This window comes from Ictidomys tridecemlineatus, chromosome 1 (genome assembly GCF_052094955.1).
Source record: "Ictidomys tridecemlineatus isolate mIctTri1 chromosome 1, mIctTri1.hap1, whole genome shotgun sequence".
Lineage (NCBI taxonomy): Eukaryota > Metazoa > Chordata > Mammalia > Rodentia > Sciuridae > Ictidomys > Ictidomys tridecemlineatus.
The window spans coordinates 28100444-28126757 of NC_135477.1; the positions used below are offsets into that span (position 1 = coordinate 28100444).

At 35.1% G+C, this 26314-nt stretch overlaps 1 protein-coding gene across 1 annotated transcript in view; it reads left to right on the top strand.

The window, feature by feature from the left end:
* The window catches only part of Hpse2 (heparanase 2 (inactive)), a 629942-nt gene that overhangs the window by 369311 nt on the left and 234317 nt on the right, over positions 1-26314 (top strand). The window contains exon 4 of the mRNA XM_005335241.4: positions 16646-16819. Within this exon, the coding sequence (XP_005335298.1) occupies positions 16646-16819 (174 nt within the window). The remainder of the gene's footprint in view (positions 1-16645; positions 16820-26314) is intronic.

The window sequence follows — 26314 nt, forward strand, 5'->3', positions numbered from 1 at the left end:
TGCTGTTTTTCACTTAGCAATATTATCAATATTTTTCTCATATCAAAATGTTTTTCTCTAGTGCCTTTATTGAGTTCCATTCTACAGATTTATTTATTCACTCCTCTATTTCTGGAAATTTAGGTCCCTTCTTCTCCTCCTCCACTACTACTTCCTCCTCCTCCTCCTCCTCCTCCTCCTCCTCCTCCTCCTCCTCCTCCTCTTCTTCTTTTTCTTCTTCTTCTCTTGTCTCTCTCTCTTCCTCTTTATCATTAAACAAAGCTGTGATCAACATTCTTATGCACTCTTGAGTCTATTTCTTTATATTTCTTGTGACAAAATTTTTAGAAGTTGTGTTTTTTAGACAAAGGATCTGTACATTTTGAGAGCTTTTGGTACATATGGCTAACAATTCCTTCCCTGAGGAGTTCTTAAAGTCTTATTAGGATTATCCAATTTACAGTTTTTATATGTAGATCTTGATTACAAGTTACAAAGAAGATCATTATTATGTATCTTAAAAGTGTCTAAACTGGGGCAATTGGAGTAGCCATCACTGAAGACTATGCGAGAGTGATAACTGTATAATCTTTTGGACTTGCTTAGAGAAAGAGAGCTCATCTAAGAATTAGGCCTCTGATTCTCTATTGCTGGCACACTAATTGGAGCATAAGTAGTGCTCATATCTAAATGAACCAACCCACAGGACATAAGATGCACAGTACTTAGATTCTCATTTGAAAAAAAATCAGGAAAATAATATGGAGATAATATTATAGTAGAAAATAATATACTCTAATGAGATACATTCTTTCATATGTCCCTACTGCGTTAAATATTTCCAACATATAGAATGTACTTGACTGCTAGGTAGTAGTTCACTTATCTCTGGTAAGAATCTTAGAAACAGACCACCATAAGTAAGCTCTTAAATGGAAGGCAGGCAAGTGGAAGTTAAGGACTTCCATAATAAGAGGAAGTAGATCTTCTCTAACCAAAATCTTCTCTTAATCAAAACTTTTCTTGGATTCATGAACTTACTTCAGCCTAATGAAATAACTATCCTTACAATCTTAGTCTTTCCTAGAAATCTCCAGTATTTAACAAATTCTGTGTTCAGAATTTTAATCTTCAAGCAATAATTCTCATATTCAGCACTCTTTGTTAATGATGTTTTTGTCTTAAAAATTAGTACACACACATGTTCAACTGATATAATATTCCTCTTCCTTTTCCACACCCATTCTTGTAATGAGTCAAATCAATTTACAAATAGCAAGCATCTAGTTTGCATTACATAATTCTAGGATTCCACTTATCACCTGAACTCTAGAAGTTCTACTCTAATAATAGGACAATGATGGTGCTTTGGGTCTCAAGGAATTATTGTCCATTCAGACACTGTGTTAAATATTACTCAAAATGTCTGGATGTTCCCTTTTCCTCAGTTTAGTCACATGAATAAATGGGCACAGATCCTTTTGGGGAAGGAGAATTATTATAATATGTAATATTGCAGCATTCTTCATAGAGACATGGCTATGTCTTCAAAGGATTCTGTATATAAAAATTGGCTTTGGACCAGGAACTTAGCAAGAGATCAGGATTTTTCATTGGGGCAATGACACTCATATTCTTGCTCATCCATTTTTGACATTTTGTGATTGTGACATTAAGTAACACTCATGTTAGCTGCCCATCTTTTTGCTTCTATGGATATCATGCTCTGCTAACTATCTTCACTACTCCTTGCAAGTCAAGTCCATTGGTGACCCAATGCTAGCCGTTATGGTAATTGGAGCATTTTGGCTTCTAGGAGTTAAGCATCAATATCTGAGATCTTTTGCTCTTTTCCCCCTGAAAATCATCCCGTAGTTATTGATAAGCCTACACTTAGCCTGCAGATAGAAGCCATCACTGAACTTCTTAGTGATTTCACGCTCCTCTAACCAGCACAATCATAAAGGATGTTTTGGTGTGAATGGTATCCTGTGGGTTCTCTTCTCAGTTATAAATCTCTATTGGGCCTTCTGGCCTTATTAATATATCCATTCTGACCTTCCACGAGTGTCTTTTATATCTCCCTCTACCATCTGTCAGGGCATCTGAGGCACTTCTCCTTTGCACAATGTAGCCATTCCTTTTTTCAGGCTTCTAAGTCATGCTAGCAGCAATCTCCCCATCTCCTGATATTCTTGCCAGGGTACTAGCTCCCATGTCCAAGAAAGCAGTCCAAACCCAGTCTTATATCCTGGGCCCCTTGATCAAACACCTTTGAAACCCAGTTCTAGAAATACTTGCCTGGCTCCTATTGATGACTCTCAGAACCCCTCAACTGCATAATTTCTAGATTTCATTAGTTGGGTTATTTGGGCTTTAATCTTAATTATTTTCCTGGTAGCCAGAAAATATTCCTGGTCTTGTAGATGGAGGCAACTCCTGAGGTGTCACCTGTTGCCTTTCAGAGGAGAGGATTCTGCAGTGTCTTCTAGCACAGGGTGGGTCCTACCTCTTATAAGGGAAGTAGGAGCCACCTTGTAAGCTTTGAGAGTTTAAGGGGTCTTCAGCTTTGGTACCTGGAACTTGTACCCAAACATCCCTGTCCCATATTTCAGGGTACCAAGCATTTCAGTAGATACCTGATAGCATAACAAACCAGCTTTGATTGAACATTTAAACACCTCTGATCCTATAACTCCATCATATGTCCAAGTGTCTGCTTAGCTGTGTGCATTCTTCTACCACATAATAAGGAGCCCTTAATGACTAGGGAAGTCCTCTTTCACCTTTACCCATTTTTTACTTGTTAATTGCCCTCAGTTTTTTATTTTTCTTCATGGCCTCAACACAATTTTGTATAACCTGAAACTGCTCTCTGTACACATTTTTCACATATTTCAAATCCCTGAGTTATCTCAGTTGCATCCCTCTACCTGGCTGTTTTCTTTGATCACCACCAATAAAATCCTTAGCAAATAAAATTTCACCTTTTGTTAGGAACTGTATTTATCTATCCCATTCAGGATAGCCTTATTTTTTGCCTGCTGGTTGATAGAAGAGCCAGTCCCAAATCTTCATCTTACTTCCTGTTTTCTTGGACCATTTTCACTATCATATGCAGTAGTTTGTGTCTTCCAAGAAGTGGACACCAAGAGAGGATTATATATACCAAAGATTGGGGGCAGTGGAGAGTTGGTGATGATGAATAAAGCTTCAGACCAGTTTACTATGTATGGAGAGAGGAAAGAAAGGTGCATATGATAAAATGAGTCTTACAACACAGTTCCAAAATTGTCTGTAGGAAGAGTTCTGCAACTACTAGCCGACCTAAGGATACCTACCTAAGGATCCTTGGCTATCATGCTCAATCATTGACAGAAAGCAGCTCATGGGAAGTGTGACATTATACAAACACAGTGGTAAAGGCAGAAGAGTAGCAAGTGGAACCATTAATGAATTATGAGCTCTGCAGAAGGAGATCTGAGTGGTACATTTTCCTGGTGGCCCTATGCATGTGGGTACACACCACACATACATGCACAGATTGTTATAGGGATAAGACTCCATCATACCATTACTACTATAATTTCTTATTCAGAATGGGTTCGAATAACCATTCTTAGCCAGTCTAAATAAATGATCCCCTATTTGTTCCTTTGTTTCAAATGTGATGAGCATACAAAGTTTCCAATAGCTGACTGACAAGTGAATGTTTGGAATACAACAAAGATTGATATTGTCATGAGAGACAACAACTTTGACTTCGACAATTTCTGGACACTGTGAGATAACAAATTACCAAGTGTATGAACTACCACTATTTCAGTGTCTTGAGTAATGAGAACTTTTTATGTCCTTTCTGGAGAGATACCCTTTAAGCTTAGCAACAATATTCTACTTTCACATCCAAAAGAAAAATATAAATGTGGCTTTCATAGATGACCAATATGACCAGAGCATATTTTTGTCTCATTATTCTATCCCATGTTGATAATCTGCTGGTTGTGTTCATGTTACTGTGACACAGCCTATAAATTCCTTGAAATTAAGGACCATGTTTTATTTTTTATTACACTTGGTATTCCAATAATCAATTCACTGCCTCAAACTATTTGGTGACCTCTTTCTTTATCCCTCTTCTTCCTTCTATGGGCCAGATTTTTATAGTTTTAGAACCACACTCTTTGGAGAAATGCCCCATATCTCTGTATAATCATTGCTCTTCCCTGCATTATTTATGACTCACTTTCCTTGCTCATGGGAGGGCATAATCTGTCCTAGACCCTAACTGGTTTTAAGTAAAGTAAGAAGTGTTGTACTTCTTATTGCTCTATGGTAAAAATATCACTGTCTCAGTGGGACCTCTGCCAAAAGACTGGTCAGTGTGTCATAATGACATCTTAAGAAATTTTGTCTTAAGAAAATATTTAAATTTTTTATCAGGCATTTCATCAATATAATTTTCTTTGGCATTTGTTGCTAGTGAATTATTGGGTTCTTTTGGAAGTATAATATTACCTTGTTTTTCATTTTGTGTGTGTATGTATGTGTGTGTGTTTAATCTTGTGTTGAAATTTGTACATTTGGTGAATCAGTTATCTCTATCACTTTTATGGAGTGACCTTCATAGTAAAGAGTTTTTTCTTGAAGATGTGTCTTGGGGTATCATATGGTATACACTGTTGACTTTGGTTTCAGCTGGGCACCAAAATTTTGTCTCTCTATAGCATCTTTGACTGTAATTTATGATTATGAGCATAGTTCATGCCATGTCAGAGTTGAAGAGACCCACTGTCTCCAGAGGGTCCCCAGTGATAGTTACTCTAGTGACTCAGGCAAGTGTGGTACACACAGGAGTGGGAGTGGAATGCCCATTGCATAACCACTCTGACAAGGGGAGTGGTGGCACCAGTAAGATGAAGGACATTTCTTTAGGCACTGTTGAAGCAAGCTCTACTTCTGGCTTGGGTATCTGGCACTGGCAGCTCCAGCAGTGGTGAGGGACTTGAAGCACATGACTTCAAACCAGAGGGTAGCATTGGCATACAGACTGCATGAGGCAAAGTGCCAGGGGAATACACATGTCCACTCTGTGGTGTCTGTGGTCATCCCTGACACCAGTATGCACCAAGACAGAGCATAGGGGTGGGGCAATAATAACTATGGTGCTGGCTCCCCACCCTGGCAAAATTCTGCACTTAGATGTATCATTATTTGTTTTGTCATTTAAATTATCTCAGCTTTGATCATTGGGGAAGGACTCCTTCAGATTAACTTCTATATCCTTTTGATATACTTCCCTCATTTCTGAGCACTTCCTTAATTTTGGGTACCCTAAAATGTCTGAAGTACATCTTGTAATCTTGTATTTTCTCTGACCTAATACCCCTGGCATCAGCCATTTCCTTCTCTCTCTCTCTCTCTCTCTCTCTCTCTCTCTCTCTCTCTCTCTCTCTCTCTCTCTGAGTGTGTGTGTGTGAGTGTGAACTGTTAGCTCTACTGATGCCTGCAATTCTAACCCAATAGTACAGAGTTTATGCTGGCCTTCTCCCTTTATAACATCTTTCTGCAATATAGATGTTTTTCTAATTTATTTATTTGGTTCCCATTTGACAGAGATTTTTAAAATTATTAGCTGTTAAAGAGAGCACTGCAATGATGTTCTTTGTACATCTATTTTGGACAACTTTTGCAAGTATTTATACTTAGAAAAATGTCTAAAAGTGAGTGGCTTTTCTTGGTCTCAGACTGTCCATTTAAAATTCTGATAGATATTTCTAAACTATCCTCTAGAACTCCTATTCATATTTTTTAAAAAACTTGTTTCTTAAGGGTACATTTCATAAAAGCAGTATCAGTCTCTATTGTCTGTGTCTCTTATAATCTTCTCTTCTTGTTACTTGGATGGGTTTCTAATGGGATCCAAAGGACCTACTATATTCACTGGCACTCAGTTTTCCTTTAATCTAGTTAATTAATGCAATAATTACTCTCAAGCACAGAGTCTTCTGATAATGTTGTAATTTTTATTCACACACATTTCCCAAATCTCATTCTCCTTCAAACAGCTTCAGTTAAATTATAGGCATTTATGCTGATTTCTTTATAACCTAGTTAAGGTTTTAGTGCCCTGACTAACTTGGAGACATTTTTCTTCCTATTAAAATTAGCTCTCAGTTTAGAGATATCTTCACTCTTTCTGAAATGATTCTGTTTTCCTCCTAGGCAATTTTCAAGCTGTTCTGTCTTAATAGCTACAATTAAAGTACTCCCTCCCTGCATTGGTTATACTCACTAACTCAAATGATTCCTTATTAACTGAGAGTTCCTCTCTGAATTACAAGAGGCTGAATTAGTTCAGTTTGCCACACTCTGCTTTCACTCTTGCATTTCTCTCACTTTTATGGCTTCCTCTGTTTTTACAGCCTTTTTGGATGTTCACCCATGCCTCACCAGTATTATTCACTCTAAATTGAACACTTAAAGCAATGAGTATATTATTTTAGAGCATTTAACAGCATGAGGTAATAGATATAATCTAAAGAGAATTTGCTATAATGAATATTGATAATTGAGGTTGGATAGTTTAGGGTACAAATTTTAAGTGGCATTAAATGGGCTGAAATAACACCTGTATGAGTTGGATATTTAATAAGGTTTATTAAGTAACAGACACTGAATTGGATGCTAAAGAGACAGAAGTGGTTCTTCTCTCTGGCAAAGGTTCCAGTTTGCCTTGAGACTGAAAAACAGGGCTGAACAATGGTAATATGTTTGGCTGTTGCTGTAATGTGAGCAGGCAACGAATTGAAAGAGATCAGAGGAAGAAATCCCAAGGTCTCTGGCTTGGGGAATCAGGGAAGCTCTCACAGAAGCCACTGATCTAGGTTATGAAGAGTGAAAAGAAGAAAGGCTATTCCAGGAGAGATAACAAGCATGGAGTCAAGGAAAATGTGGTTTGTCAAAGAATGACGAGGAACTCAAACATGTCCCAAATTTCCTCAGACTCCAGTGTTTGAGAAATTCTTTGAACCAAGGGCAAGCATGAATCACACAAAATTTACTTAATTTGTTTTAAGGATTCAGTTTAATTTGGTTTTTTTTGTTTTGTGGTGCTGAGGATTTAACCCAGGGCCTCATGCATGTTTGGCTGGCATTCTACCACTGATCTACTGACCTACATCCCCAGTCCGTTTTTACATTTTTATTTTGAGATAGGATCTTGCTAAATTGCCTAGGTTGACCTTAAACTTCTGATCCTCCTAAATCAGCCTCCCAAATAACTGGGATTACAGGCATGTGCAACTGAGCCACCAAATCCTGTTCTTCTCTTAACTGGTAAAAAGAGTATAGTATCACTCTGTGACTTTGCTTCTCTCAAAATTTCACATGAAGGGAGATAGCATTTTGTTTGTGATTAAGGACTTAGCAGCTGATCCTTAACCTTAACTCTGGGAAGACAGTGCTGGTGATTCCAAAAAGAGAAATGGTTGCAGTAGTGTCCCTTATTCTACTTATGAGCACATGAGAATCTGAACAGGTTATCAAACCACATGAACAACAACAGGTAGAGCTTAAGCAGTCCTAGATACTTTGCTTCAGCTGTCTCCTAACCCCCAAGGAAAAAAAATGACGTAATGGAAAAGGGCTTATTTGGGGTAGGTTTAATGCTGGGAATGACTTATAAGTATTGAGTTATGAATAATGTTTAAATGTCTCTTTTTGATAGAACTCAGGAAACAAAATTGGAAGCAAAAATTATGGAGAAATTTACTATTAAATTCCCAAAGGATACCTATGGCTCCATAATTTCTATAGAAAACAACTTAGAGTTGGTCATGAGAAATGGGGCCATGTCTATAAGCTTTGCTTACATAAAAGTTTTGTAAAATAAAAATGTATGTTTTCTCTGTCAGAGTGGGGTTGGGAGCAGGGTAGCCATTGCTTTAAGGAAAATAAAAACAGGATGAAAGTATGATAAGCTAATCCTAGATAGGGAGTCAATGGAGGTGAGAATTAGGAAAGGTTTAAATGCTCTGCAGAAAGAAGAGCAGGGGGCACAGTGGGGGAAAGATGAAGCTCCCTTGAGTTTGCTGCATCTGTAAATTTAAGAAACCTTATGACAGCTATTTCCCTTCTTTACAATAAGAGTCTCCCTGCCTCTCCCAGTCTTTCAAAATGTTTTACTCAGTTTTATATCTTCAGTTGATACCTCTTCCCCTACCTTAGGATTTACATATTTTGTCCATACAAATTCTTTACTTATGTGTCTAAAAGCATCTCAAATTGATCATGTCCAAAGCCCAAATTCTGATCTCTTGGTTCTCCCAATCTTCCATATTTCCTTATAAATGTCAAGGTCATCTTTCTTTTGTCAAGCCAAAATCTTTTGGCCAAAAAGTTTTCCTTGACTCATTTTCTCCTCGCCTGATCCTACACATCCAACCCTTCAGGAAATTTTACTGGTTATGTTTAAAACATCCCTGGAACCCAAACACTTCCACCACTCCTGCTGTCACCTGGCCCAAGCCACTGTAATTCCTTACTTGAATTATTGCTAGAGACTCCCAACTCATTTCCTTGCTTTCACCCTTACTCTCCCCACCTCTTCCAGTCTTTCAAATGTGAGTGGGTCATGCTCAAAAACACCTAGTGGTATCTTGTGTCATTCAATATCAGAGCCAAAGTTTATACAGTAGCTAATAAGGCCCTTCATGATCTGGCCCTCCTACCACTGTGACCTCATCTCTTGCTATTTTTCTTTTATTCATTCTGGGGCAGCCACACTGGACTCTGCTGTTTTTAATATCCATCAGTCTCATATTTATCATTGGCCTTTTCCCTTATGGAATTTTTTCCATAGTTATCCGCTTGATTTACCTGTCTTGGGTCTCTGCTTAAATGTTACCTTGTCATGTGATATTTACTTAAAATAATATTGAAGCCTGTCTTGGCTCTACCAATCCCCTTCCCTCCCTTGCTCCCACACTAAATATGATCCCCATGTGGGTAGGGCCTGTTTTCTGTTTTGCTCATTGCTACAGTTCTTGGTGCATAGTAGGTGCTCAGTGTATATTTGTCAAATAAATTGATGAGTTAATGAATGTACTACTTTTTTTGTTGAATTATCTGTCTCTCTTTTTTCTGAAGTTTGAGGTCCTGAGGAAACTCAAAGAAATAATCTGTCACTCATATTTAGTCTGAATTCATTTATCCTTGTCTACTTGGTCTTAATATTGAAGAAACGGCTTTTTGCCAAAATAGGGCCTTGGATATTGAATTTTTAAAAATCAGTTTCTGGTGCTTCTCTAGTTACTAGTTTGTTCTTTTCTTCCTTTTAATGCCATAGAACTCTGATAAGCAAGTTGAAGATACAGAGTCTATACCTGGTTCTCCCTCTAGTCATTCTTTAAGTTCTCATCTTCACCTCACATTAGTCTGTAATCTCACTGCTTGATTAATGTAGTAGACCCCATCCTTTTTCCCCTCTGTTTGTCACTAACACCTACTGTTATTGACCAGCACCTGCTTGTAACGCTCTTCTTTAGAGTTCTTAAAACTGGATTTCTGGATCTTCTTCTTTAATGTCTCCCCCCCCCGCCCCCATTCTGACTCTTATGTGTGGACATTTCTTAAGGTTTTGGTTTTGGCCATCTTTCTACATGTCCTTCAGAAGTCTCAAGATCTTTCAGAAAATCAACTACCAGCACTATATAGATGGCCTCAGAACCTGTGCTGTCTTGTATCTGGCTTGTTTCCAGTTCTTCCCCTTCCTCTCCTGCTCCTCAAAAGTCTATCCTATGAAATATAAAGGTAGCCTAACTAGAAGACAGGGAGGCACTGGCATCCTGGTGGAGAGAGTAGAAAATCATCTTTAAGTATCTACGTGTTTGGAGGGAATCTGTATATTTGTTGAGCATCTACTAAATTTTCTATCTTCAAATACTTGTACTCTCTAATGAACTCTAGATCACATCTCTTGCCCCAGCAATAGTTATTTCAGATGTCTCTTTCACTCCATTCAATTTTATAATAGATCACTTTTATGCAAAAAAAGCTATAAGAACTCTTCAGCATGACTTCAAGGCAGAAAATTGGCATGTGTGTTAGATTCTTTGAAAGATATGATGAGTCATAGCACCAGACTTAAGGATTTATCAGTTTAATTGAAAGAACAAGCCAAATCACTCTCGAGAAGTGAATGAATCAAAAGGCTAATCCCAAGATAAGACAATGTCTGTCACAGGAGATGTCACAAGGCAGATACCAACAAGTGTTATAGACCCTGTGTTTGAAGTCACTTTAGGGGGTTCATTGTTTCTGAATGGTTTCACAGAAAAGGCAAAATATAAATTTATCCTTAACAAAGTATTCCCCAAGGTTTTAGCATTCTAGTTGTTGATTTTTGTCTTGTTAACAAACCATTTAAATAATTTCTCCACATTGTTCATTACATTGACTTTTTTTTTCTAAATTACCTTTTCCTTGCCTTAAACCATCAAGTCATGAATTCACAGGTTTGGTGTGCTTGTGTGTTTGATGTACATTCACTTTCCTAATAGACATGTAGTAAATATAGGCACTATCATTATGGTTTTTTAAAATTAATTTATTTTTTTCTTTAGAAATACATGACAGTAGAGAGCATTTTGACATACGTGGAGTATAACATTCTAATAGGATCCCATTCTTGTGGTTGTACATGATGTGGAGTTATACTGCGCATGTTAGCATATATGAACATAGAACACTTATGTCTGATTCATTCTACTATCTTTTCTATTTCCATCCCCCCTGACTTCCCTTCATTCTCTTTTGTCTGATTCAATGAACTTCTATTCTTTTTTATTTATTTTTTATTTATATATGACAGCAGAATGCATTACAATTCTTATTACACATAGAGAGCACAATTTTTCATATCTCTGGTTGTATACAAAGCATATTCACACCAATTCATGGATATGGATATTGGATAACAATGATCATCATATTCCACCATCATTAATAACCTCATGCCCCCTCTCTTCCCCTCCAACCCTCTTCCCTATCTAGAGTTTGTCTATTCCTCCCATGCTCCTGCTCCTTATTCCACTATGAATCAGACTCCCTATATCAAAGAAAAATTGGCATTTGGTTTTTTGGGATTGGCTAACTTTACTTAGCATTATCTGCTCTAACTCCATCCATTTACCTGAAAATGCCATGATTTTATTCTCTTTTATTGATGAGTAATATTCTATTGTGTATAAACTTCTATTCTTTCCCCCTCTCTCTTATTGTGTATTAGGATCTAGATATCAGAAAGGACACTCAGCCTTTGATTTTGGAGGATTGGCTTATTTCACTTAGCATGTTAGTCTTCAGGTCCATTCATTTACCAGAAAATGCCATAATTTTATTATTTTTTATGGCTGAGTAATATTCCATTGTGTACAGATATACATTTTCTTTATCCATTTTTCTGTTGAAGGGCCCCTAGGTTGGTTACATAGCTTAGCTATTGTGAATTGTGCTGCTATAAACATCAATGTGGTTGCATCACTGTAGTATGCTGATTTTATGTCCTTTGGGTATATGATGAGGAGTGGGATAACTGGGTCAAATGGTGGTTCTATTCCAAGTTTTTTGAGGAATCTCCCTTCTGCTTTCCAGATCGATTGCACCAATTTCATTCCCATCAGCAAGGTATGAGTTTACCTTTTCCCCCCGACATTCTCATCAACATTTATTGTTGCTTGTATTCTTGATAATTGCCATTCTAACCAGAGTTAGATGGAATCTTAGTGTGATTTTAATTTGCATTTGTCTAATTGCTAGAGATGTGGGACATTTTTGCACATATTTGGTCACCAATCATATTTATTTTTCTGTGAAGTGCCTGTTCAGTTCCTTTGACCATTTATTGGTTGGGTTATCTGGGGTTTTTTGGTGTTAGCTATTTTGAGTGTTTTACATATCCTGGAAATTACTGCGCTATCTGAGGAGCAGCTGGCAAAGATTTTCTCCCTTTCTGTAGGCTCTCTCTTCACGTTATTGAGGGTTTCCTTTGCTGTGAAGAAGCTTTTTAGTTTGATATCATCCCATTTATTGATTCTTGATTTTATTTCTTGCACTCTAGGAGTCTTGTTGAGGGATTTGGTTCCTAAACTGACATGATGGAGAGTTGGGCCTACATTTTCTTCTAGTAGGTACAGGGTCTCTGGTCTAATGCTTACATCCTCCATCCACTTTGAGTTGAGTTTTATGTAGGTGAGAGGTAGGGGTTAAACTTCATCCTACTACAAACCGATTTCCAGTTTCCTCAGCACCATTTGTTGAAGAGACTATCTTTTCTCCTATGCATGTTTATGACACCCTTGTCTAGTATGAATAACTGAATTTATGTGGGTTTGTCTCTGTATCTTCTATTCTGTTCCATTGGTCTTCATGTCTTTTATTTTGTTCCAATACTAAGCCTTTTTTTAAAACTATGGTTCTGTAACTATAGTTCTGTAGTTTAACTTAAGGTCTGGTATTTTGATGCCTCCTGCTTCACTTTTTCATGCGAGGGATTGCTTTGGCTATTCTGGGCCTCTGTTTTTTCCAAATGAATTTCATGACTGATTTTTCTATTTCTATGAAGAATGTTATTGGAATTTTAACAGGAATTGCACTAAATCTGTATAGCACTTTGTGTAGTATGGCCATTTCTACAATAATTCGGCCTATCTAAGAACATGGGAAGTTTTTCCATCTTCTATGGTCTTATTCATATTTTTTTATGTTCCATAGTTTTCATTGTAGAGGGCTTTTACCTCTTTTTTTTTAGATTGATTCACAAGTTGTGTTGGTTTTTTTTTTTTTTTTGAGGATATCGTGAATGGGGTAGTTTTACTAATTTTTCTTTCAGTTGATTCATCGTTGGTATATAGGAATTCAATTGATATCTCGGTGTTAATTTTGTATCCTGCTGATTTGTTGAAAGTGTTTATGAGTTCTAGAAGTTTTCCAATAGAGTTTTTTGGGTCTTCTAAATATAGAATCATGTCATTGGCAAATAGAGATAATTTATGCTCTTCTTTTTCTATTCATATCCCTTTAATTTCTTTCCTTTCCCTAATTTCTCTGGCTAGAGTTTCAAGGACTATGTTGAATAGAAGTGGTAAAAGATGGCATTCCTGTCTTATTCCAGTTTTTAGAGGAAATGCATACAATTTTTCACCATTTAGAATGATGTTGGCTTTGGGTTGAACATATATAGCTTTTACAATGTTGAGGTATGTTTCTACTATCCCTAGTTTTTCTAGTGTTTTTAACATGAATTTATGGTGTATTTTGTCAAATGCTTTTTCTGCATCTGAGATAATCATGTGATTCTTGTCTTTGGGATTGGCTTACTGACTTGGAGTTGGCTTATTGATTATCTATTGATGTGATTAATTACACTTATTGATTTCTATACATTAAACCAACTTCACATCCCTTGGATGAATTCCATATGATAAGCATAATGGTTTTACCCCTATGACCAATAGCCCTGATAAGAGCAATTTTAGAGAAAGCAAAGTTTTTTTGGTGCTTGTGGTTTCGGAGGTCCAGTTCATACACTGCCAGCTCCACTGCTCTGGGGCCAAGATGAGGCATAAATTCATGGCAGAAAGGTGTGGTGGAGGAAGACAGCTCAGGACTTGTCCAACCAGAAGTAGAGAGCTCTGTCTGCTCAACAAGGACAAAATAAACCCAAAGGCACCCCTCAATCATCCACCTCCTCTAGCCATACCCTACCTGACCATAATTACCACCCAGCTAATAGAGTAAAATGGATTCCTGCACCAATTAAGTTAAAGCTCTTGTAACCCAATCATTTCACCTCTGAACATTTTTGTATTGTCTCACACATGAGCTTTGGGAAGACACTTAATATCTAAACTATAACACATTATATAGAGATAATTAGTTCTAGTAAAAAGCTACATAAAGCAAATTAATCTCCCTAAAATTAATATCAGTCATTCATATCAAACAAATCTGCCAGAATTTAGTTTATAATTAAAACTAAAAATTATAAAAATAAGAATGTTTCAATACAGCTAACACATTATAAGCTATTATTGAAATTATGAAAAATTTGGATAAGCAAGATGTGATTTAATTGAACATTGAGTAAAATATCAAAAGTTCTGTGGCAAAAATATTAATGGACTTTAAAATGAACTTCTCTTGATCTTTAATATGAAAATTATGTTTGAGATCTATAATAGTGATCAGGTATTAGGGAACTCCTATTTAAAAGTGATCATATCTAAATCTCATAGTATATTAATATGAGTATTTAGTTGTAGATATATTAATCCAATAATAATTACCAATTCTCTTTTATAGAGAGAGTAATATTTTCCTGAGAATATGTTTAGTCTGGCCAGTTTCTCAGACTGTTCTTTTGTATGGTTTCACCACCTTCCTCTCCAATGGTCCCAACCTCATTGGTACAGATAAAAGAAAACTTTTTCTTTTTTAAAAAAAGAAAAGTTTTTCTTTTAAAAAAAAGTTATAATTTTTTTGTATCTTACCCAAGTAGGCCTAAAAGTCTTATCAAAACTTTCCATTGTGCAAATGGTATTGAGGTATATGTAGTATATGTAGTATATTAAAGTACAGGTATAGGTTTTTTCCCTCTTCCTATTTAAATTTTAAAGAATTACTTTTTGTAAAACAATTCTTGAAAAGAAAAAAAGTTGTTAACTTTATCTCTTGAAATTAGTCCAATTAGTTCCTTTCCATGAATTTGAGAATCTGATAAGGCAAATAAATATAAGTAGTGTTTATTAAGTAATTTGTTTAAACCAATATGAGTCACAATTTTTGATAGGTAGGTTTTTAGGTTTAATTTGAATAAAGTTTATAAATTTTCTTTAACATTATTTTGAATATGAAAAATTTATTAGTGGCATTTAAATTAAATTATAGCCTATGATACAGTTTATACGAGACTTTTAAAATGCCATTTTCTTACTGAGTTGCATGTATATAATTATAAAATTATTATACACATGTGTTGGTTTTATAATGATTTTAATAGGCCTATAAATGCATTTTGCTTTTGCTGTTTTGGAACTAAAAATAAATAAATTTGTCTCTTTAATCTGAAACCTATGCTTTTTGTTGTTTTGCCTAGTTGCTCAATTCTGGGTAGAATGTGAGATAGTTCGAATGGATTTTATTTTCAACTGAAATGAGACAATTTCAGTGCTTATTCCTAATGCTTCTTAAAAAATGCCTTCTTGCACATGTAAGAAAGTGAGAGTCACAGCCTTACTGCATCTCACTTCAAACACTAATAATGAACTCAATCTAATGACCATAGTTCTACTTTAAAAGACTAAAAGACCTATAACAAAATTGCTTATAAAACAGCCTTATTCTCTATGCATCATCTTTTGCAAACCCCTGGTGACCTCTTGTGGAACTTTTGTGTTTCATGAACCTCATTTGACAAACTCTGTTCTAGGAGCTTGGATAATGAATATGAAGATAATGTTAACCCCTGTACATAATTATTAACCTAAAATATTTTTAACAATAACATATCACCTGAAGTCATGTTACCCATACCTTAGGAAACACTGCCTAAAAGAACAAGTAAAACCTGGATATGCTGCAAAACTGAATAAGGGCAAGCCAAGTGAGGAAAATATTTAGAGCAAAAGTCAACAGGTCATAGAATTCTATAATACATTGAACTGGTTGACATCAACAAAGAACCCTGAGAGAAATAGAAATGCCTAACATTGTAGGAAAAAAAAATGGTGATTCATAGAGATCTTGAACTGAGGAAGAAAACGGTTTTGAGAATATGCTAAGGTTTTGAGGGGTGAGTGAAACTGATAAGGGTGATTGAGAGAAGATTTATTGGCAAGATGGGAAGAATCTAGAAGGAGACAGGAAAATACAGACAAGGACCAGACAAGAATGACGGCAACAGAAATGAAATGAGATGGTTATGAGATACGTGGGGTTATAGAGTTGATGTTATTTGGGATCAGCTTGAAATGAGCATATCTTAGTAATGGTTATGGTATTTCCATACTTAAAAATATTAGAAACATGGACCTGACTGACATTTTTTGAAAGTCCTGGTAGGCTGAGTTTTTTCCTAAGACTCATCAGACACTATTCCTGCCATGCCATGCAGGATATGCAACAGTGGCAGATCTTATTTTTCCTGAAAAAGTTAAAAATCCAGCTACACTGGAATTGTCCCATTTTAAACATCAGCAATTCAATTGTTTGTTAACAAAATAAGATGACAATAAGAGTAGGTTAGACATGATTGCCAACTTGCAGCTTCTGGAATTCTCTGGGGGCTTTTTGATTGTTTTTTTTTTAAACTTTTTATTTTTTTTATTGATTTATTTTTGCTTGTGCTGGATATGGAACCCAGAGCCTCACACATGGTAGGCAAGCACTTTACCACTGAGCTACACCTCCAATCCCCTTTGTGCTTCTTTCTAAAATCACCTTAAACTGCATCTCACACCAAAAGGAAATTGTCCCTTTTAGAAACCTTTCTGTGCAATTTCTTATTAGCAGGAAGCTCATAGAAAGGCCTCTTTTTAGCAGCTAATATTTTCCTTTTGTTGGATATTGATTTGAAAGTTATAAGCCTTTCTCTGCTTCTTCCCAGCCAGGTCTCTAGACAAACTTTATAACTTTGCTGATTGCTCTGGACTCCACCTGATATTTGCTCTAAATGCACTGCGTCGTAATCCCAATAACTCCTGGAACAGTTCTAGTGCCCTGAGTCTGTTGAAGTACAGCGCCAGCAAAAAGTACAACATTTCTTGGGAACTGGGTAATGGTAAGTAAGGATATTATTTCCTCTGAATTGACAAGATAAAGGAGAAGAAAATAAGTTGGTTTGGGATATAATCTCAATCATCAGACCGTCTCTAGTATACTAGTCCAGAAATTATTTGGGATATTTAGTCCACGGAGTTAAATATGCATATAGTAAAAGACCAAATAGTTAAGGACAGTAGACTTGGTGAAGCCATGACATTTGCATTTACAGTTATCTTTCTAAAAGATAAGGAAAATGGCACAAAAATGGGGAAAATATGGTCAGTGACTTGTGACTAACAAGTTGATGTTAAACTAGATACAAACTCTCAGCACAGCCTGAGCTTCAGTGAACAATGTTCATTCTACAGAATATTGGCCTTACAAGATGATCCTTATAAAATCATAATTCAAAAGAGCTATGCTCAAATATATTTGAGGAATGCTGTATGGTACAAGAACCTCTTGAGGGTTCACAATGTACATTAGCATGTAAAGTCTCTGAGAAGTTCTGCTACACAGAAATCTGTTCAACACTATTTTATTTTGTAAGCTGTTTAATCAGGGTAGGTTTTTCCCCCGATTGGTACCCAGGGGCTCATAATGACTGAGCCACATCCCCAGATGTTTTTACTTTTTATTTTGAGACAAGGTCTCGCTAAGTTGTTTAGGGTCTTGCTAAGTTGCTGAGACTGGCTTTGAACTCTCAATCCTCCTGCCTCAGCCTCCCGAGCTACCAGGATTATAGACGAGTACCACCTCAAGACTGTTTTCAGGTGTATGTAACCTGTGTAGTCATATAGGACCCCTCAGTTAGAAGAGACTCATTCTTGGTTTACTGTCCTGCTGTTGCCATCTTGAAATTTTTGATAACTTTTTAAAAAGGGGATTCACACTTTTATTTTGCATGGGGTCCTGAAAATAATGTAGCTATTCCTGATTAATCACTGAATTATTTGTATGTGTGTGTGTGTGCATGCTCTATGCTGTGTGTGTATATGTGTAACATCTGTTACTGTTCTTTCCATGAAACAAGTCCATGGCAGAGTTTGATATTTCCAAAATTATGTTTTCTCAATAATACATGTTTGTGCATGATATATACACTATTCTGTAGATTCCATGACTCTCTAATATTGAGTCAATTGATATAAGTTAGTTAAAATTATGGACAGTTATAAATCTGAAAATTCTGTTTCTCTAATTAAAAAAAAGATTTTTTGGCAAAACTTAGACAAAAACAATTTGGTCTAACAAAAGACTTTTCTTAAAATTACTATTACAAATTTATTTCAACATTTTTGCTCATGACCTTGCATGTCTGTAGCTAATTCATATTTGTTTGTATGTATGTATGCACATGCACACATATGTGATTTATATTCACACATAAATTTACTGCATTCCAGAATGTGAAGTTCTCATAAGATGGTAAAGGAGAAGGGTCTTGTAGGGATAATGTCCTGTTTTCTTATCAGTAGGCATTAATTGGAATTCGGGGAATGTAGCTTTAATGTTTCCCCCCTCATTCTTTTTTCTTTCATCTTCCCTCAGAATGGGAGAAATCTGGGGAGAGTTCAGGTAGAGAGCTGTAGCCTCTGCTGAACAGCACAGTACATGGTCTGCCTTCAGTCTATCTTTATTTGTTTGCTTTGTAAAAATCCTGTGATACCTAAATAATACTGTTTTGTAAAAAAATCTCAACTAGTTATAGATAAGTCTAAAGCAATTAAAACTTCTCTATGAGCTATTGATGGAAATGATTCCTCAGATGTTTTGGGATCTCTGAGTGTGAGAGTTTGTTAAACTTAATATTCAGTTGACATACTTGGAGTAATTTGGTGTTAGGATGGGTTGAAGGACCCATCTTTCTATATACCTTTATCTCTTCTGAGATCTTGCCCTTACCCATTCACCTTCTTCCCTCAAACTATGCTAAACAGCTCAGAGATGGAGCTAATTACTTTAAAAGAATGTTAGTCACTAAGCCCTTCAACACTTGATTCCTATCTTCACGAAGGCCACTTCAGGCCCTTAACAAAGAGAATCATTTATGAGAAGGAAAGGCTCTGTCATAGATAAGACAATAGGAATATAAATAAGAATGAATAGGAATATAATCAAATCCATTCAATGAGGTGGAAAGAATGCAGTAAAGCTGTTGAGAGCATTCCTGTAGCTAATTTTCTGTCTGTAGTCAGGAAGTCTAGAGTTAAGCTGCATTGTCAAACCCCGCTCACCATCCCCACCACCTACTCTTTTAAAAACTTCATTTCTATTTTTTTATATGATTTTAATAAATTATCTGCCCATCTAAGCTTGCCTTTTAGGAACTGAACAATAATCATTTTGTTCTTTCTTTAATTAATTTATCAACTACTAATAGTTTTCCTTGTGCTAGAATCATATCCTTTCTGATATCCAGTGTATTCTGCCCACAGTTATTCCTGTCAGAAATGATCTGCATGGTCATCGTCTGGCCTAAATGTATTTCCCCAGTCTTCTTTCCATTTCTTCTTTGTAACCATATTTTGTCTTGGTTAGAGGTAATAGTGTAATCTTTATGTTCCAATCTCAAGAGGGACAATAGAACTAGTCAGTCTTCATCACTCATTCTTTCCATATACTTATACCCTGTTAACAAGCATTTTATCTTTAGAGAATATCTGGTGTTGGAAAAGCCAAATAGACATTTCTTTGTTTGCTTCTCCTAGAGTGGCTAAATTTCAAGTGACTAACCTACTTTTTTTAATCCTTTGAAATTAGTGAATATCAAAGCAAGGTATATGTAATATCAAGAGATAAAGCTTAAGAACATTTAGGATGTCAAAAATCTATGAAAGAATGACTTTCCTGATATAATATTTCATTCTGTGGTAAAAATGTTTCCTTAAATATCCATAAATTATAAACTTTGTAACTGATTAATAGTAGGTGATGATTATAATCTTTTGTATTTCTGTTAACCATCAATGAATCAAAAATAAGGAAAAACTGAGAAAAAATTGAAGTGGAGACCCAAACTGTGGACATAGATAAGAATTTCAGTCAAACTCTCTTTAGAAGAGAGAAAATAATTAAAATTACCTTAAGATAATGTGAAAACTTTAATTGAATGACCACCACAATACATTATGAACTATAAATGTGCTTCTCAAACAGATCTGCCCATTTCTATAAGAAAGTAGAAACTACCATAATTAATTACTCAATCAGTATCATATACCTACATCGCACCTATATATATTTACTCATTATTCTCTGATTTTAATTTCATGACTCAGGTCCTTGGAGCCTGTCCTTTGAGTGATTTGATAAAGTCAAATTTATTACCTTAGCAATTTTAGCCCTTTAGAGATGATGATTCTGCTTATTCTGGAAGTCCAGTTTTATTTATTCACTCAACATCTATTGAGCTTTTACTCTGCAATTATGTGGATAACTGTAAAATATATTTATGCACATTTAAAATCAAATGTACATTTATACATTTTGACCACATGTACTTGCGTATATATAACAATAATAGCCTTGTAAAAGCCAAGGGTTGAACCACAGTCCTCAAATACATTGGCGACTATTTATGAGCCTAAGTCACAGATCAGAGCTTTAGAGAACTGTCTTTTTAGAGGTGATAGATTGATGGTTAAAGAAGGAGAGGAAGGGAAAAGAGGCTTACTCTTCTCCTTTCCCTCTCTCTGTGGGCTTCTCACCCCCTTCACCTTCTTCCTCTCAGTTCCTTCCCGTACACTCTTGTCCACAAGCATACTCTCATGGCATTTAGTCTTTCTTGTGTTTCATATGTATGTATTGGATATGTGCTTTGCAAAATATTATGCCAAGATGAGGTGGAAATTAGAAGATATCCTTGAGCTTCTGCTCTGCTCTCTACTGTCTGGCTTGGCAGAGCACCCTGGGACAGAGTTAATAAACAGAATCAAGATTCTTGTCTCCTGAAGTTTATTACCTAAATGTAAAAGCAGGATAATCTTAAAACTGTTGAACTACATAAAGCTTCCTGTGCTAAAACTGGAGAGAGTATTTATACTTTGAAAGGAATAAATAATAAATCAGGGAAGTTGATAAGCTGACAAATAATATATGCTAAAAATAAAAATTGATGCACATAATTTATGATAAATTCATCATTTACTTTTGTAAGCACTTAAGTTAATTATCCTTTGGTTATTAAGGGAAGTTAGTAATATTTTAATTACATAAGTTCTTTATCTGAGTTTATTATTATAGTAGAGAATCTATATGAGATACCTAATTTAGGTACCTCACCTAAATTCTAGTTAGTGTCATGGCCAGGTAGTTAAGGAAAATGTTTAAAAAATTTTTTAAAAATAGAAAATGACAAGTGTTGGAGACAAGAATGATAAGAATGTGGAGGAAGTAGAACCCTGACACATGGCTACTGGGAATGTAAAATGGTACAGCTGGCTACGGAAAACAGTGTGGCAGTTCTTCCAAAAGTTCAACAGAGTTACCATATAACCCAGCAGTTCTACTCTTAGGTGTACTTTTTATCCAAGAGAAATGAAAATATATGTTCACACACAAAGAAAAACTACACGTGACTATTTAGAGCAGTATTATTTGTAATAGCAAAGAAACAGAAATGGCCTAAATTTCCATTAGTTGGAATGTAAATAAAATGTGGCATAGCCATCGAATGCAATATTATTACTCCATGTTCTAAAAGGGTCATAATATTATGCATCCATCATTAAAAATAGGCATGTCTATTTATAACCTATAAAATGTAATGAATTATGGTTGGACACATTCTATAATATGGATGAATCTGGAAAAGATAACATTAAATAAAAAGGACAGTCATAAAAAAACACATATTGTATCATTCTCTTTATGTGACATGTCCAGAATAGACAATTTATGTAAATAGAAAATGGATTGATGGTTGCCTAATGGGAGGAAGGGAGGAAAGCAGGGGCATAGGAGTTTAATCTGGGATGATTAAAACGTTCCACATTTTGTTATGATTGCATAACTGTATAATATACTAGAAACAACTGAATTATATACATAGAATTTCCAAATTTTATGGCATGTGAATTATATCTCAATAAAGCCATCACCACTAAATTTCATCTGTTTATTTTTATTTTGAAGGGCATAACAATGCATATTCCTTACCACTGACTAGTGACATGTATAACTATTCCTTAGGAGTTTTACATTGTGATTATTAACTATCATCATCCTATAGTGCACAATATAGTGCATAGTATTAGTTTAGGTAGCACTTCCAAATAGACTCTTCTATTGGATCTCAAAATGCTAACTAAATAAGGTGCTGGATAAAGTAAATGTTATATAAGAAAAAATATATACTTCAGAGAAGTGAAGTGAATTTCTAAAAGCAGCAGTAAGTGTTAAATCTATACTAGGAACTTGAGAATTCTAATAGAAATCTTTTTCTATTACCCTATGATTTTTTTTGTTTGGGGGTAGGGGGTTATTTTGTTTTATTTTAATAGTATTAGACTCCTTGGCTTTCTTCATTTTGTCTACCTTTCATTCACTCAACAAATGTTTTTTGATTGTCTAGTATGTTTTTTAGGTTGGAGAGACACAATAGTAAGTAACAGATATAGCTGCTTATCTCTTGGTAAAGGAGATAAATATTAAATAGCACTTGGAAACAATTGATTATTGTCTTTTCTCTCACACCATTTTTGCCCTTTAGTAATTCAAACTTAAATGTTCAATTTGACTCTATTGTTTTTCTAACAATAAATTAGTGTACATATGAAGATAGTTATGACCCCTTGTTTCCTTTTCTTACTATTAGAGAACATTTTTATGTCTACCATTTGTCTTTGTGTTAGTCAGCTTTTTATCACTATGACAAATACCTGAGAGGAGGAAAGATTTATTTGGGCTCATGGTTTTAAGGTTTTAGTCCATAGATGGCTGGCTACACTGCTTTGGGTTTGAGGTTAGGCAGAACATCATGGTAGAAAGATGTGGCAGAATAGAGCTGCTCAGAGCATAACGGCTGGGAAACAGTAAGGGGAAGGGGCTAGGGAAAAAGTATAGTCCCCATAGTATGCCCCCAAGGACTGGTTCCTGCAACTGGGGTCCACTTCCTATAATTTCCAGCACCTCCCAATAGTCTAATCAGCTGTGAATCTCTCAGTGGATCGATCCATTGATGAGATGAGAGCCCTCATGAATCAATCACTTCCCCAAAGCCCCCCCTCTGAACATAGCTACACTGAAAACTAACCCTTAAACTCATGAGCCTTTGGGGGATACTTCATAACCAAACCATAACAATTCCTTTACTTCCCATCCCTTCTTTTCATTTGATAATTGAATTATTCTTAATAAATTTAAAGATTTATACAATCATTTCCACTTCTGGAAACTTTCATCACCCTCAAAAGATCCCCATAAAGCTTTCATCTCTTTCTTAGAAAAATAACCTAAGAGGGGCAGAGTTAGTAGGTCTTAGGATAAATTTATTTTCATTTTTTAAGAGGTGGTCAAACTATTTTACAAAATACTTTTCCAAAGTTTATGAAGTTCCTTTTCACATTTCTGTCACCAGTGTATGAGGGTTCCAGTTTTCTACATCTTTGGCATGATTAATTATTGTCTATCATTTTCATTATAGCCATTCAAGTAGGTTTGAAGTAGTATCTTAATATAACTTTAATTTGCACACTCCTGGTGACTGATAATAGTGATAGTGAGTCCCTTTTCATATATTTATTAATCATTTGCACTTTTTTGGTGTAATGTTGACTTAACGTTTATCCTATTATTGAGTTGTAGGAATTCTTTTTGTTATTGTTGTTGTTTTTAGTTGACAATGGACACAATACCTTTATTTATTTATTTATTTATTTATTTATTTATTTATTTATTTATTTATTTATTTATTTTTATGTGGTGCTGAGGATCAAACCCAGTGCCTCACATGTGCTAGGCAAGCGCTCCACCACTGAGACACGACTCCAGCCCAGGAATTCTTTATATACTTTCAATATGTTTTTTAAATCAAATATATGACTTGAAAACAGTTTTTTTCTCATTTATAACTTATCTTTTCACTTAGCTAATGGAATCTTTGGGAGTATAAAAGCTTTGAATTTTGATTAAGTTCAGCTTATCAAATTTTAGAAAATTTATGGACCATGCTTTTGGTGTTATCTCTTTGCCTAACCCAAAGTCACAGAGGTTCTTTGCCTTATTTTCTTCTAAATTTTATAGTTTGTAGTTTTGGCTCCTATATTGGGCATGAATCAATTAGGAGTTAAGTTTTGCATGTGATATGAAGTAAGGTTCTTAATTAGTTTTTTTGCATGTGGATTTCAAGTTTCCCAACACTTTATTTAAAAGATAACCTCTTTCCCAATTGAATTACTTTAGCACCTTTATCAAAATTTAATTGACTTAAGTGGTTCTACTTCTAGACTCTTACTTCTGTTCCACTGATCTATATTTCTGTTCTTCTGTTAGGACTATATTGTCTTTTTACAACATCTTTACAGTGTTAAAATTGTCAAGTGTTAAGTTCTCCAACTTTGTGCTTTTTTGAAATTGGTTTGGCTTTCCTGGATGTTTGTATTTCCATGTAAATTTTAGAACTAGCTTGTTAATATCCTCGATAAACCTTGCTAGGGTTTTAATAGAGTATTGAATCTACAGATCAATTTGGGGAGACTTACCATCTTAATTTAGTGTCTTCCTATTCTTGAACCTAAGTTATCTCCCCATTTATTTAATTTTGGGGGGAGTACTAGGGATTGAACTCAGAGGCACTCAACCACTAAGCCACATGTCCAGTCCTATTTTATATTTTATTTAGAGACAGGGTCTCACTGAATTACTTAGCACCTTGCTTTTGCTTAGACTGGCTTTGAATTCATGGTCCTTCCATCTCAGCCTCCCGATTGATTAATTTTTAATTTCTCTAATCAATATTTTCTAGCTTTCAGCATATACAATTTGCATTGCTTTTGCTAGGTTTATTCTTAAGTATTATTTTTAATGCTAATATGAATGGAATTATTTTCTTAATTTCATTTTTGAACTGTGTATTGCTAGTATTTAAAAATAACAATTTTATAAATTGTTCTTATATTCTCCAACCTTGCTGAACTTGTTTTTATATATTTAAATTTTTTCCCCACACGTGTGGATCCCTTAGGATTTTCTGCAAAAAGGATCATGTTGTTTGAGAGTAATGACAGCTTTATTTCTTCCTTTCCAGTTAGGATGCTTTTAATTTCTTTTCCTTGAGAAATTGCACTGGCTAGAACATCTAGTACAAATGTTGACTGTGAGTGGCAAGAGCACATTTTTGCCTTGTTCCCAATCTTAGTGGAAAACATTCAGTATCTCATCATTAGGTATGATGATATTAACTGTAGGTTTTTTTCTGATTTCCCTTATCAGGTTGAGAGTTCCTTCTATTCATGGTGCATTGAGAGTGCTTATTGGGAATGGTGGTGTCTTTTTACAGCTGCTTTTGTTCCCATCTATTGAGATGATACTGTGATGATATTGGTCTTTCATTCTATCAATATAGTAATTTATATTAATTGGATTTTGATATTAAGTCAACCTTGCATTCTGGCATAAATCCTATCATGGTTTGTGATACTCTTTCTGTGTTGCTGGCTTTGATTTGTAAATATTTTTTTGAATGGGGATTTTTGCATCTATATTTAAGAGACATATTAATCTTTAGTTTTCTCATAATGGCTTTGGAATGGGAATAATATGAGTTGAGAAGCGTGACCTCTTTCTCTACGTTCTGGAAGAGTTTATGAAGGATTGGTATTTCTTCTTTAAACATTTGATGGAATTCACCAATTAATGTACCTGGGTCTGGGCTTTCTTTATGAAAAGATTTTTTAATTACTGATTCATTGATTTTAATCGTTATATATCTATTTAGACTTTATATTTCTTGAACCAGTTTTAATAAATTGTGTCTTTCTTGAAATTTTTGCATTTTACTTAAGCTGTCTAAATTAGTGATATAAAGTTGTACACAGTGTTTCCGTATCAATTTAATCACTACGAAGTTCTTTATGGTGTTTCCTCTTTTATTCCTAATTTTGGTAGTCAGTGGCCTCTTCTTTTTCCCTTGGTGTCTCTGCCTAATCATGTGTCAATTGTGTTGTCATTTTAAAGAACCAATTTTGCTTTCATTGACTTGTCTCTATTTTTGAATACTATTGATTTCCACTCTAATTTTTTATTATTATTTTATTCCTTCTTATTTTGGATTTAGTTTTCTCTTATTTTTCTCATTCTTACAGCAGAATCCTTGGTTGTTGGTTTGAGATCATTCCTCATTTCTGACTATAATATTTTCCCTAGCCATTGCTTATGCTGCATCCCATATGTTCTTGTGTTATATTTTTATTTCACTCCAGTTTTTATTTCCTTGTGATTTCTTCTTTGACCCATGGATTATTTGTTTAGTTTTCAAATAAATTTCTCAAATTTCGGGTGTTGGATTCTA